Consider the following 13,058-nt stretch of genomic DNA (forward strand, 5'->3'; position numbering starts at 1 on the left):
TCAAGGGATGCCAAAGGCCCTCCCTGCCATTGGCCCTGACTGCCCCCCCAAGCCTGGGGGGCTGGGACTTGAACTGGCCATATTTAGGAGCACGGCGGGGTTGGGGGGCTGTGTTCACCCTCCCACCTGCTGGGACTGCTACCAGGCTGGGCCCCAGAAGCCTCCCCCTGCTCGGGGCTGTGCCATGGAGGTCAGGGAATCAGAGAGCCGTGGCCACAACACACAGTGGGGATGCTCGTAGGCTCCTGGCAGACAGAGGGCAGAGGCGTGGAGAGGGCGCTCGCACCTGGGGTGTGGAGGTCGGAGAGGAACGCAGGTCCCCAGAGCCCAAGAAGGGACAGTCACCTCTCCCGGAGCATCTGCGAAGGGCGTGGGGCAGACCAGGAGCTGGCCCAGCGGAGCACGTGGGATTGCGACCCGCAGGCTGGTGCTGCGCTGGCCTCGCGGAGTTCGGGGGCGCTTACTCGTCTCGTGTGCTTCTGTTCCAGCACTTCGAAAAGCAAGGAGCTTTCTCCGGGATCTGGGCAGAAGGGAAGTGCAGGCTCCAGCCAGGGGACGCCCGGCCCAGGGACGCAGCCGGGGGCACAAGCAGGCGCCAGCCCCAGTCAGCCGACCCCCGACCAGAGCCCGCACACTCTCCGGAAAGGTACGGCACCGCGACCCTTCACGCGGGTCTCTGGCTGGGGACAGCTCTCACGCTGCCCGGACACTCGTGCCCCTCGCTTAGCGTGGGTGTTGAGAGACCGTGTGACTTCGTGAAAAACCCCTGGGCTGGGCGTTAAGCGCTTTGGGCAGTTAACCAACTCCAAGAGGGACCACTTCATCTTTGTTCCTCGTGTCTCTCACTTGAGCAGCGGGCTCTGGGGGGCGGGGGGCGGGGGGCAGGTACGCAGGGCATTGCATCCCATACACTGAGACCTCTGTGCAGACCTCATTGTCCACGACGACACGCGTCTTCCACGGACCCTGCCAGGCCCTACCGCCACCTCTTAAGATGCTGTGTGGAGTCTTGTGCTGGGGTCTGGCATGGCTGCCTCCCCCTGGGATTGTTTCTAGAAGGTGACACGGAGCAGGGAATTGGGATTGTGGCTACGGGAGTGCTGGCCTTCGATGCTTCTGGAAGGCTGAGAGTCTGTACACTGACCCAGGAGCCGCCCGACCCAGGATCTGCTATGGAACCCGCGCTCAGAGGCCCAGTTATTCTCTCTGAAATGACTTTCCCAAAGCTAAGGACATGCTCTGCGGTGACATTTCGTAAACGGAGAGCTGCACAGACGGTGTACTTAAACTTTTTTTTTTTTCGGTCTGTTTTCACCTTACGTTCTTTTTTTTTTTAAAGATTTATTTATTTATTTGAGAAAGCGAGAATGAGAGAGAGAATACATGAGAGGGGGGAGGGTTAGAGGGAGAAGCAGGCCCCTTGCTGAGCAGGGAGCCCGACGCAGGACTCGATCCAGGGACTCCAGGATCATGACCTGAGCCGAAGGCAGTCGCTCAACCAACTGAGCCACCCAGGCGCCCCACCTTACGTTCTTTCTTAAGCCAAGCCTCGAACTTACTCAAAAGAACATCTGCTTGAATATGTTCTCAGTTCCGGCCTTTCTGCCTTCCCCCGAAAGTCAGAGCGGCAGAAGGGGAGGCGTGGAGCACGGTTCCAGGGCACCGCGGGGAGATGGGGGGACTCCCTTCCAGACACAGGGCCCCCGCCGGCTGCCCACCCAGTGAGCGATCTGCTGGGAGAGGCCCACCCGGTCCTCGGGTTCAATGGCTGAGAAGCGCTCGTAGGACGGGTCACGATTCTGTGATGCTTTTGCACGCACGAGGCTTTGTAACTGCTACAATCCTGGGAATCCACCGTCCTTGGTCTTGTGGAGCAGAGGTTTAGATCGACTGTCAGGGCACGGGGTGGTTAAGGCGAGGGAGGGAGCTGAAGCCGCGTTGGAGAGCCCGTGTCCTTGTCCATGCTGCACGCTGACGGAGCCCGGGGAGCACGCGCCATCGTTAGAGTACATTTTGTTCCGTGGGGGGTGGAGGGCGAGCGGAGCTGGGAGAGAAGAGTGCCCGAGGCCTCCTTGGGCACCTAAAAGACGGTTCCTTGTGGACTTAGCGCCGTGCCCAGCAGCCCTCGCTTAATCCTGACACGTGAGTGATCGCTTTCTCAGAACGTTTGCCCCTGGACGGGATCGTCCCGGTGTCCGATTTGGTCATTCTTACGGGTTCAGTGTCAGTGAAAGGTGTCAAGTGTTCGTCATCGTGTCGCACGATCGAGTCAATAAAAGGAGGGGGATGAAGGCAGCATGAGGAGGGGGAGCCCGCAGTACATACATCTGCAGAGTCTACGCCCAGAGGGCCCGAGTCTGGAAAGGAAAACGGGGGAGGCAGGTACACAGGACGGGGCGGGACGGAGAAGTCGGGGGAGGACTTGGCCGTCTGTGGCTCTCTCAGGATCCAGGAGCTGGCGTGGGCAGGGGCAGCCAAAAGCCAGCGTTTCCTGTCCCACCACGCTCCCCCCGCTCCGGCCCGCCCCACTCCAGTCGTCCCTCTTGGGCCCTGTGTCACCGACTCCCCCTTCCTCCGTGTACCCCCGACACCTCTACCACCGCGAAGTGAAGCGAGGACACTGGGCGGCCGGCCACGGCCCGTGCACGGGAAATTCGTTCTCCGCTCCGGCCAGGGCCGTGTAGATCGTGGCAGCAATCCGGGGAAGGGGAGGTTAGGGAGCAGAGGGGGAGCCATGAAAACTTGCAGTTTGAGGTGAATTTTTAGAAACTGCATTGGCTGTCATGGGAGCCGGGTCGAGGGGGGGAGCGGAGGGAGGGGGCCTCGGGGACAGCCGGCTTCATTTCATGACCTTGTGTGTGCCTGTGTTTTCTCTTTCAGTTTCCAAGAAGTTGGCTCCGATTCCACCCAAGGTCCCCTTCGGCCAGCCGGGGGCTATGACCGACCAGTCCGCCGGCCAGCCGTCCCCGCTCAGCCTGTCCCCCACCCCACCGAGCACCCCATCGCCCTACGGACTGAGTTACCCGCAGGGGTACTCCCTGGCCTCCGGTCAGCTCTCCCCGGCAGCGGCCGCGGCCCCTCCCCTCACCTCCCCCGCCGGCTTCCCGAGCACTGCAGCCAAATCTCGGCCCACCCCCAAGCCCCGACAGAGACCCACCCTGCCGCCCCCTCAGCCTCCCACAGTCAGCCTGCCAGCCCCGAGTCCGCAGTCCACGGAGCACCCCGTGCTGGACGGCATGGCCCCCGGGGAGAGCATGTCGACAGGTAACCAAGCCACGGCGCCGCCGTGGTTTTCCACGAACCTCAGCTGGGTGTGCCCAGCGGTGGGATCCCTGGTGCCACTGCCCGTGAGCACGTCTGTCTGCCCCGGGGTGGTGCCACGCGTGGCTTCTACGATCATCTCGGGAGCCCCCCCCCCCTCCATGAGGCCGGTGGACATCAGCCCCGGGATCCAGATTGTCCTGCAAAAGGGCTCTTTTCGGGATTTCTCGCAGTGGATGCCCGCCGGTGCAGGGTCCTGATTCTGTTCCTAATCGGGGGTTTGGGCACCGAGGACTCGGAGGTGGTGCTCGGTGCTTCGGGAGAGGCTGGGGGGCGGGGGGCGGGGCTCTGATCGCAGACCGGCGGCGTCTAAAGCGCAGGTGAGGCATTTGTGGCTCTCCTTGGGTGGAGTCCGGGCATCTACAATGGTACAGACCCTTACCTTGAGCCCAGAGGCTGGGAGCCAGACACTGTTTGCTACTGACGTAATAAGCCTTATCAGAAACCTGCATTTCCAGCAGTGTTTAGAGAAGGGCCGGTTTCAGGAAAGATGCCGGTCCCCCTGGTTCTTTGAGGAGCTTATTGACAAGCCCGCAGCTACTAAATTTAGTCTTGCTTTAAGTTTAAAAGTCAAGATGGAGCTATTCTCCACCCCACCCCACCCCCGGCCCGCCGCCCCGGAAAAATGTAAAAGTGTGAAATTACAAACACACCACATTGGGCAAAAACCGTTCGTCGGTTGGAGAAAGAGGACGTTTTTGCAACATCTCCCCAGATACTGTGACCACGTGACAGTAGAGACTCGGGGCGTGTTTGTGGCTAAAGCCAGGCGAGCGTCTGCCTCGTTCAGGGAGGCAGACAAAGCGCTGGACCGTGTCTTGGCAGAGATGCAGGCCACGTGTCCCCAGACGGCAGAGCCCGGGCGCGTCCGTTCAGGGTCGCCCCAGGTAGCAGCTGAGGCACACGCGGCCCGGATACGTGCACGCAGCACGCAGATGCCGCGCGCGCGCACCCCCCCCCCAGATACACGCACGCAACCTGCAGATGCCGCGCACGCACGTGCACACACACACACACACACTACACAAATACCAGATTCATACACCCCCCCCAGATACATGCGTGCAACACGCAGGTACGCTCCATGCAGACACAGGTGCACGCACGCATGCACGCACACACACCCCAGATACATGCGTGCAACACGCAGATACGCTGCACGCACACACAGGTGCACACACACATGCACGCACACACACACAACCAGATACATGCGTGCAACACGCAGATACGCTGCACGCACACAAGGTGCACGCACACACACCCCAGATACATGCGTGTAATACGCAGATACGCTGCACGCACACAGGTGCACGCACACACACACACAACCAGATACATGCGTGCAACACGCAGATACGCTGCACGCACACAAGGTGCACGCACACACACACACACCCCAGATACATGTGTGTAATACGCAGATACGCTGCACGCACACACACAGGTGCATGCATACACACAACCAGATACATGCGTGCAACACGCAGATACGATGCACGCACACACAGGTGCACGCACGCATGCACGCCCCACCACACACAGTACACATCACCTGCACACGCCCGCACCCATCCGTGCACGTGCTCCGAAGGGCCGTGTGGTCCTCGGCCGTCGGCGCACTGGGATTTCCGATGGGGATTGTACTTCCAGGCCCGTGTTTCTGTGCAGGAGGGAGGCTTCCCCCTCCGTCAGAGGGAAGGGGGAGTGAGCCCGTGGGGTCAGCTCCTGGCGCCCATGACGAGGCCAGTCCAGCTGGAGTGTTTGGGAGGAGCCAGGAGGTTGCAATATTGTGGGGAGCAGGCAGCCCCTGGCGGTTTGGCTGCTTTATTTGTGGGTGTGATTCATGGCGAACGAACAGCTGCTGACACCTACCCCGAGGCTCATAAAATATTCAGGAAATTCCTCCTCGAGAGTCGAGAGTCGACAGCACCACTTCCCGCTGGTCGCTGGTCCCTGGTGCTGGTGATGCGCGTTTCCCACGGGAGCGTCCGCGGGCGGAGGCACGGTGACGGCAGGAGCTCAGGGTCACCCCGGGTCAGCCCGAGGGCCCCCCAGCCGCCCCAGGGAAGGGCTGCCGGGGAGCGTGGACGCTGAAAGCACCGGAAGGAGCGCAGGGTGTCACTGGAGAGGAACGGAAAGGGGGGAACGCCATGGGAGTTGAAACTGGGGGGCCTCCCACTGGGCTCTTCCGGAACGGCCGACCTTGAGTGGTACCAGCACCCCGGCCTCCACACTGTGGCGTGTCCGTCGTGTTCTTTGGCAGCAGGCTGTCGTTCTGTCCGTCCGCACGGGTCTCGGCCGGTGCAGCATCTGTGATGCTTTGGTGTGACCCCCTCCCCCCCCACCGTGATACTCGGTGTTCTTGATTGTCACGTTCTCGTTTCATCGTGTTTATGCCTTTCTCCGAATCCTGTCGTTGTGTTCCTGCAGCTGTGTGACCTGAGGGCCGCAGTTGTGGATACGTGTGAGGGGGATTTCAGGGTAAGCGGCCCCAGCCCGCCGGGCCCCGGCGCTTGCTCGGCTCTGCATGTGGCTCGGGCCTCCTCCCCGCATGGCAGCTCCGCTCCGTGCCTCCCCCCACGCGGCCTCGGCGGGGGGGAGCGCCCCGGTCCCCGAGCTCCTCCAGCTTTTGGGGGGGGGATCACTGGCCTCCTGCGGGCTGGCTGGCTTGGCGCTAGGAGACGGGGAGGAAGTCCGCAAGCAGGCTTCGCCGGCTCTCCCCTCTGCCTCTGGCTCTCGGGCACCCGGCTCAGCCCCGCGATCCCTCTCCCTGGGGCCTAGAACCACAGGGCTCCCAGGTCCGCTCTTCCTGTGGTGTCTCTCTTCCTCGGGCTGCCTGCCGCAGACCTTGGTGCCCGGTGCCCCGGTCGCTGCGTACGCCTTGGCTCGGGGAGGTGTCCCCAGGAGGGTCCTGGGGCACAGCGGGTACGGCGGGCCAGCCTCTGCTGCGGGGTCGGAGCGGCTTCTCTGCGGCCGTGAGGTCGTCCTGGCAGACCCCCCCCCTTTGAGAGGTGGGCTCTAGCTTGCCTTCCTCGGGGCCAACACAGCGGGCGAGCCCTGAAGAACCCCCAGTGGTAGGATTCAGGCCAGAGCTTGTGTCCCCCAGGGCCTCTGGCCGGCTGGCTCCTCGCTCAGTATCGGGGGGGGGGGGGAGCATTACACCGGTTTCTGCCTCCTCTCCTCTGCCCACAGCAGGCAGGTGTTCAAGATTAAAACCAAGTGACGTGCAGGAGAGAAGCCGGCGGGAATCAGGGGTTCTTGTCTGCTAAGCCCTGGGTCCTGTGGACACTTGGGGCAGCAAGCACAACACAAGGGCGTCCCCTGCCTGCCCACCCACAGGTCTCATTCCAGACACTTCTGACCCTGGCAGTCGGTGGGGGCTTCTCTCCCCGATCCTGCAGTCGGTGGGGGCCTCTCTCCCTTGATCCTGCTCTCTGGCGACTGAGTTGCCTTCCCCGAGGGGTCTGAGGGAACAGCCAGCATCCAAGCTGACAGGTCCTGTTCAAACCTGTCATCCGGCTCTGAGATTCCCCTTGGGGCCACAGGGAAGGTAAACCCGCCCGAGGCCACTCTCCCTACATGACAGGAGATTTGAAATCCGAGCAGCAAAACGCTGCAGGGCAGGGGGCCCCAGCCGAAAGGGCAGGACACAGGCCCGCAGCTGTACCCCGAGGATGGAGGAGTGTCACTAGCAGAGCCGAGCGTGGGACCCCCGTCTCTGGGCTGAGGCGGCGGGACGAAGACAGGAATGACGTTTTGAGGACTGGGGGGAGGGGGGCTGGTGACAGAAGGACCTTTTGTCCCGGAGCTTCCATGTTTGTATGTCTTTTCGCGCAGCGTCCACATGTCTGTCTGTCCACCTGGTGTAGTACGCTTAGGCTGAATGTTGGTTTTACAAAAAAATCCTAACGACGACGAAACCAGCCCACCCACCCCCGGCTGGCCCAGAGCCGCCCCCGTTCTGGGAATGCCTCCCCTGTCATCCGGGCCCAGGGTGACGGCAAGGCTCAGTGGGGCCCAAAACGAGGCAGGCCAAGGATGGGGTGACACTGTCCGATTCTCGGTTCTGGGCCCACCGTGCTCCCCCAGCGTCCACAGGCTGAGTGTGCCGCCACCCCTTGGGTGTCCTCCGTGGGCTCGCCTGTCCTGAGCTGCCTCCCCCCCGGGAATGGAATTGGGGGGTGCGCAGAGGCCGTGGCCCAGGAGCTGTTGCCGCGCTCCTCGAGCGTCCCCGGCCCGATGCGACTGGCTTGCTCGGGTCGTGCACGCTCACGGGGCGGGAGCGGAGCAGCCCAACCCCAACCCTGTGGTGCAGCAGGCTGCCTCGCCGCCCAGGGGGCCCGGCCACCACCACCTCCTGCGCCCGGCCGCCGCGCTCAGCCGCCTCTCTCTCTGCCGCCTTGCAGATCTCGTCCACTTTGACATCCCCTCCATCCACGTAGAGCTCGGGCCGCCGCTCCGCCTGAGCCCCCTGGAGCACGCGCGGCGACACTCGGTGACAGAGAAGAGGGACTCGGAGGAGGAGTCTGAGAGCACCGCCCTCTGACCCGCGCCCACCCCTCGCGTACATACCTGGGCCCCGCCCCGGAGCGCCCCTGGGCTTGCCAGGCGGGAGTTGTGCAGATCGCCCTCCCCCGTGCGGCAGACTTCGTTCGTTCCCTCAGGGTGGGACTCTGGCCTTTTGTTTGATCTTTGCCTTTTGACTTTGTGCCTCTTTTGATCCGCTTTCGGCCTCCATGCCGAGGGGCACCCCCTCCGCCTGAGGGCTTCCGTGTCAGAAAGGTCCTTTGGGGGTGCAGGCTGGGGGAGGCGCGCAGGAGGGTCGGGGGGCCTGGTTCCACTCGTGGCTACGGGGCGGGGGGGACACAACCTCTCCCCTACAGCGCACGAGTTCTGGATTCTAGAAGTCCCGGCACTGACCTTTGCCTGCTGCACAAGCTGGGCAGGGGGCCAGCCCGTGTAAAAATCTTTCAGGCTGCCCTTACCGCGTGGGCTCTGAAGTCAATGGTTTCAAACCCAGTTTGTTTCACTTCCCAACGGTTTTACTTTTCCCGACCATGTGACTGAGCGCTTCAGTCCCCACCTTCTTGTTTTGTACTTCCGAATTTGAAAAGGTGATCCTGAGGGTGTCTGGACGGCCCACCAAGGGCTCTGCTCGGTGGGGGCCGGGAGCCTGCCTCTCCTCCCGGGTGGCCACGGGGACTAGCAATAAATCTGTTACCCAGAGCATGCGCAGGACAGGAAGGTGGCCCGCGGGGACCCGAGGCCACCGGGCCTGCAGGGTGGCGGGCTTCGCTCAGCCGCGGCTCACCCCCCCCCCCACCCCTTTCCTCCTCGGGGAGTCCCATCCGTTCTCTGGGAGCCCAGTCACACTTGAGGATTGAAGGAGCAAGACAGAGTCGGGTCATGCATGCCAAGTCACTCTTTCCGATTTTATCCTTTTAAAATAGATCCGATATACCTATACAGGATATAATATTTGTATATATGAAATCTATATTTGTTTAATTTGAGCCATTCAAACTAAACCAATGTATAGGTGTACAATGAGAAATTTAAAGGCCTAATTATTTTTCCCGACAACAGTGTAAGATAACTCTGCCCCGATGGTGGGATTCACCAACTTTTTGGATGTTAACAGCTTTGCTCACTTCCTGACAAGGACGGGTCCGTACCCAATTTGTAATGGAGCCCAGGGGTCGAAAGTTACCTTTAAATACATGTACAAATAGTTGTTGAAAGTAATGTTATTAAAATAGATTTATTATCCCTGAGCGTGGCCTATCTTCTTGTGTTGGGGACACGCCTCTGTGCAGGGGACCCTCAGGAGGACATCGGATGTCACAGCTGGGCCAGGCTAAAATGCTCGGTCGGCGTCTTCCAGATCGCCTGCGCTTTTAAAGCTCTGTGTTCTCACAAATAAATACCAAATTAATTAGTGGGAAGTTTCCATTTCCAAGCACTGACCTCCTCAGTGTTGTTAAATCCCAAAAGGAGGGCAGGAGAGCCAGCTCGACGTCCGATCTCTCCACACTCTGAGGGCAGGGAGGGCGTCTCGTTCTCGCCATGGGGCAAGCACATCCGTAGTCTCCCATTTCCCCTGCCATAGCGTGAAGACTTGCGTTTTCCTGAGCCGCTGCCCGGATCCTGCTGGCGTGGCTTGACTTGGTCAAAAACTAGGCTACAGCGGGGTGGCAGCTCCCCGGGCCCCGGCTGCGATCAGAGCTGGCTTGCAGGTCACACCGGGTACCGGGTGGCGCAACTCTGCAGGGAGGGAGACGCCTGCTCCGAGGTGGCACCGGAATGAAGCAGGGCACTCAGGTTCCAAGCGGCCTCTTTGTCTTTGCAAAGGCTATTCCTGGACTCTTGTCCACCACCCAGCGCTCGGGGATGTGGCTGGCCTCGGGAGTGGGCAGGCCAGTTTTCCGTGTGACTTCTTTAAAAATCGGTCTGTACCGAATTCGAATTGTCCCTGGTCTTCCATCCAGCAGCCTCACGTCCCGAGGCACCGGCCGTAGGAGGTGTCCAGCAGGGCCGTCCCTGTGCGGGGCCCTCGCCAAGGCCCGGGTGCACACCCCCCCCCCCCCCCCCCCTGGCCCCCCCCGGTCGAACTGAGCCCTCCGGCTCCCACCAGGTCAGGGGAGCCCACGCCGTGCCATGTGGAGAACGCCAGCCTTGCAAGTCCAGGGTCCCTCCCGCGCCCTCACTGGGCCCTGACCTTCTTGCTCTGGGGGCTCTGAGGCTGCTCTGTGAGGGCCCGTTTCTGCAGGGGCGTCCCGTCCTCGAGGCCACCCGCCTGCTCCCTGGACAGCAGGGCCGTCCGCGCCAGCCGCACCTCCCGCTTCTCCCTCCGCTCCTCCATCTCCTCGATGTCGCCGGCGAACAGGGCTTTGAGCGGTGCGGTCAGCTTGGGCACCGTCGGGAAGTCCCCGAAGCCGACCTGGAAGGCGAGCCCAGAATCAGGATGTGCGTCCAGGGCCCGGCAGGAGCTGGACGGAGGGGGCCCTCTGCTCGTGGGGCAGGCGCCAGCTCCCTCTCGCCCACCTCTGTGTCAGCTGACCACAGGGACGAGGCCAGGGAGGGAGGAAGCCCTCTCAAGAAAGGAGCACAGACTCCCCACTCCTGGCTTAGGGGGCCCCACTGAATGGGCCTCCGGAAAAGAGAGGCAGCCCAGACTCTGAAAACCAGGCTTGTCAGAGGCATACCCCGCCCCCACCCTTGTTCAGGGAGGCCGGAGGGGCTTCCCCAGCAGGAGAGGGGAGCACACCTGTCTCCCCCAGTCACGGGCCTGGGGGAGCGGTGTGGGCCAGAGTCCCCCCATCACTTCCAGCGGCCCAAGACTCAAGTCTGTCCTGAAGGCCCTGGAGCAGGTGGGCCCGCCAGGGGGCATGGACAGACCCTCCTACCCTTGGCCCCGAGCACCCTGCGTAGGGAGCACTGTCTCCGCCCCACCCCCCCACCCGGCCCGCGGGGCACAGACCTTCATGTGGTCAAAGGCAATCCCCACTTTCTCGTTGAAGTCAGGGCTGAAGAGTGGCACCTTGGCATAGCGCTGACTGAAGTGGTTCAGCATGGTGAACCCCGCGTTCATCCGCACCCCCACGCTAATCGCCTGGGAGGTAGTGCTGCCAACAGAGGGGCCACGTAAGGCTGACGCCCAAGTGCAGGGAAGGCCCCGGCCCCCAGACTTGCCCCGTGCACCCCAGGAAGGCCACCTCTGTCGCCCTTAGCCAGATTCCTCACTCATGCCCCCAGATGGAGCCCAGGCCGAGCGCTGGCGGGCACACCACCCATCCGTGAGGGCAGCAGAGCACAGGCAGGTGGCTCCTCACGCGGGGGAGACTCTTGTCCCAGCAAAGCCCAAGAGCTGCCCCGGGCCCACCTTCCCCTGGCAGGTCCCTGATGTGGCTGACAGCTGATGTCTGCGTATCTGCAATACTGGGAGAAACCTGCCCCGGGTGGCCCCCTGCCCAGACAGCGCTGCAGAAGCAGGCAGAAACCCCCACGGCCTCGCGGGGAAGCAGGCCGGCCGGCCTCGGGTCACTGTCACTGGGGAGCACGATGCGTCCCCGCGGGGCAGGGAGCAGGTGACCGCAGCTCAGGGCTCTCCCCTACCTGTGTGTCTTTTCCACAGCCTCCTCCTCCAGGCCGTCTTCCAACGTGGCCTCGTGTATCAGGAGGGTGGCGTCCTTCCCTAGAGAATAATGAGCACGGCCCGTGGAGTGGAGTCCCCTGCCTGACAAGCGCTGGGCCCGGGGTCCTCAGCCCCTCCCCGGCCCGCTGCCTCTACTTACCCATCTGGACCAGGGCCTCGCAGGGCATGGTGTCCCCGGAATAGACCACTTTCCAGCCGGACGTGTGCACCAGCGCGCAGCCGAAAGCATGCTTGCAGTGCCGGACCAGGCAGGTCTGAAACTGAAGCAGCAGGCGGGCAGCTGTGCAGGGGCCCCCTCCCCCTACCCCCCCCACCCCCCACCCCGGCCTGCGGGCGCCCCCCCACCTCTTCCAGGTCACACGCTCCCAGCAGCGAACCAATCAGCCTTTCAACCGCGGGGCTGGAGACCTCCGCTCCTTTCTGAAGGCACTTGGCGGGAATCAGGCTGTGAGGACACACAAGGGTTACGCAGCAAACACGAAAAACGCGATTCAGAGTTCAAGCGTCTGGCCAGAGAAGCCCAAACTCCTTACCATAAAGAAACACAAATCCGTCACTAAGAGAAAAGAGCAGAGCCAAAGCAAGCCCCCCAACCCAGGCCGTGGCAAGGGACCCGCAGGACAGGAGGGGCCCGCCCTGTGGCAGCCGCAGCTCGAGGGTTTCGTGGAGAATCTCGAGACTAGAACGGAACCGCCAAGAGGGCGGAGAACAGACGCAAACGAGCGCAGCGGCCACTGGCCTCACTCCTTCCCACCGCCGCGCCCCCGGACCCCGGGAAGGCAGCGTCGGGGCGTGGCCGGGCAGGGGCGTGGTCAGCATCGGGGCGTGGCCGGGGGCTGGGGTGTAGTCGGGGGCCAGGGCGTGGTCAGCATCGGGGCGTGGTCGGGGCCGGGGCGTGGCCGGCCTGGGGGCGTGGTCGGGCCGGGGCGGGGCGGCGGCGGAGTTGGGGTCGGGGTGCCTGTGCCCACCTCACGTGCTGCAGCAGCTGCTGGCACTGGTTGTGGTACATATGGAGCCAGGCCTTGAGCTGAGTCGGGGCGACCACCAGCAGCGGGGGACACGGCTTCCCCAGGGACGCCTGAGACAAGGACACCGGAGCCGTTGAGTCAGCGACAAGAACGGTTCCGGGTGGAGCAGGTGTGGCTGCGAACGTGCAAACCACCAAACTCAAATGTCCGGAAGATCGAGGGCCACACTCACCAGAGCCCGTTCTCTCTGCAGCAGAATATTCAGCAAGCCCTGGGGGGGCCGGGGGGGTGTGGAGAAGGGGACACGCGTCAGCCACGACCAAAGTCGGCTCTCCGCCGGCGCCCGGGTTCTGGAGTCCTCCTCCCTCCCTATCGGCCGCTGCGTGGGCGGTGTGATCGGGGCGGGGGACCCAGCCGGCCCGGGGACAGCAGGCCTCCCGTCTGCGGCTGAGGTCCCCCTGGAGCAGGCCAGCCGGGGTGAAGGCCAAAGCCTCACTGCAGCAGGACAGCAGGGCGCCCGGAGGGACGAGGCGGCGCCCCCAGCAGAGCGACTGCACCAGCGAGAGGAAAAGTGGCGCCGGGGCCGTCTGCGAGGAAGGGCAGGAAAGGCA

At 63.0% G+C, this 13,058-nt stretch overlaps 2 protein-coding genes across 4 annotated transcripts in view; one reads left to right on the forward strand and one right to left on the reverse strand.

Moving 5' to 3' along the window:
- Positions 1-8,424, forward strand: part of ARHGAP44 (Rho GTPase activating protein 44) — a 164,543-nt gene extending 156,119 nt beyond the window's left edge. For 2 of the 3 annotated variants that reach the window (XM_034989629.1, XM_034989631.1), the window contains 3 exons: positions 489-646; positions 2,881-3,264; positions 7,731-8,424. In XM_034989629.1, coding sequence (XP_034845520.1) covers positions 489-646; positions 2,881-3,264; positions 7,731-7,870 — 682 coding nt within the window. In that variant the 3' untranslated portion in view covers positions 7,871-8,424. Of the gene's footprint in view, positions 1-488; positions 647-2,880; positions 3,265-5,754; positions 5,806-7,730 lie in introns of all 3 variants that reach the window. The other variant, XM_034989630.1, reaches the window with a different exon arrangement.
- A 313-nt stretch (positions 8,425-8,737) lies between these two features.
- The window catches only part of ELAC2 (elaC ribonuclease Z 2), a 21,966-nt gene continuing 17,645 nt past the window's right edge, over positions 8,738-13,058 (reverse strand). The window contains exons 18-24 of the mRNA XM_034989628.1: positions 12,680-12,718; positions 12,448-12,557; positions 11,825-11,924; positions 11,619-11,739; positions 11,440-11,518; positions 10,805-10,949; positions 8,738-10,264 (exon numbers count right to left, since the gene is read on the reverse strand). Coding sequence (XP_034845519.1) covers positions 10,028-10,264; positions 10,805-10,949; positions 11,440-11,518; positions 11,619-11,739; positions 11,825-11,924; positions 12,448-12,557; positions 12,680-12,718 — 831 coding nt within the window. The 3' untranslated portion in view covers positions 8,738-10,027. The remainder of the gene's footprint in view (positions 10,265-10,804; positions 10,950-11,439; positions 11,519-11,618; positions 11,740-11,824; positions 11,925-12,447; positions 12,558-12,679; positions 12,719-13,058) is intronic.

Source organism: Mirounga leonina, unplaced genomic scaffold, assembly GCF_011800145.1.
Source record: "Mirounga leonina isolate KUSES-001 unplaced genomic scaffold, KU_Mleo_1.0 Mir_488, whole genome shotgun sequence".
NCBI lineage: Eukaryota > Metazoa > Chordata > Mammalia > Carnivora > Phocidae > Mirounga > Mirounga leonina.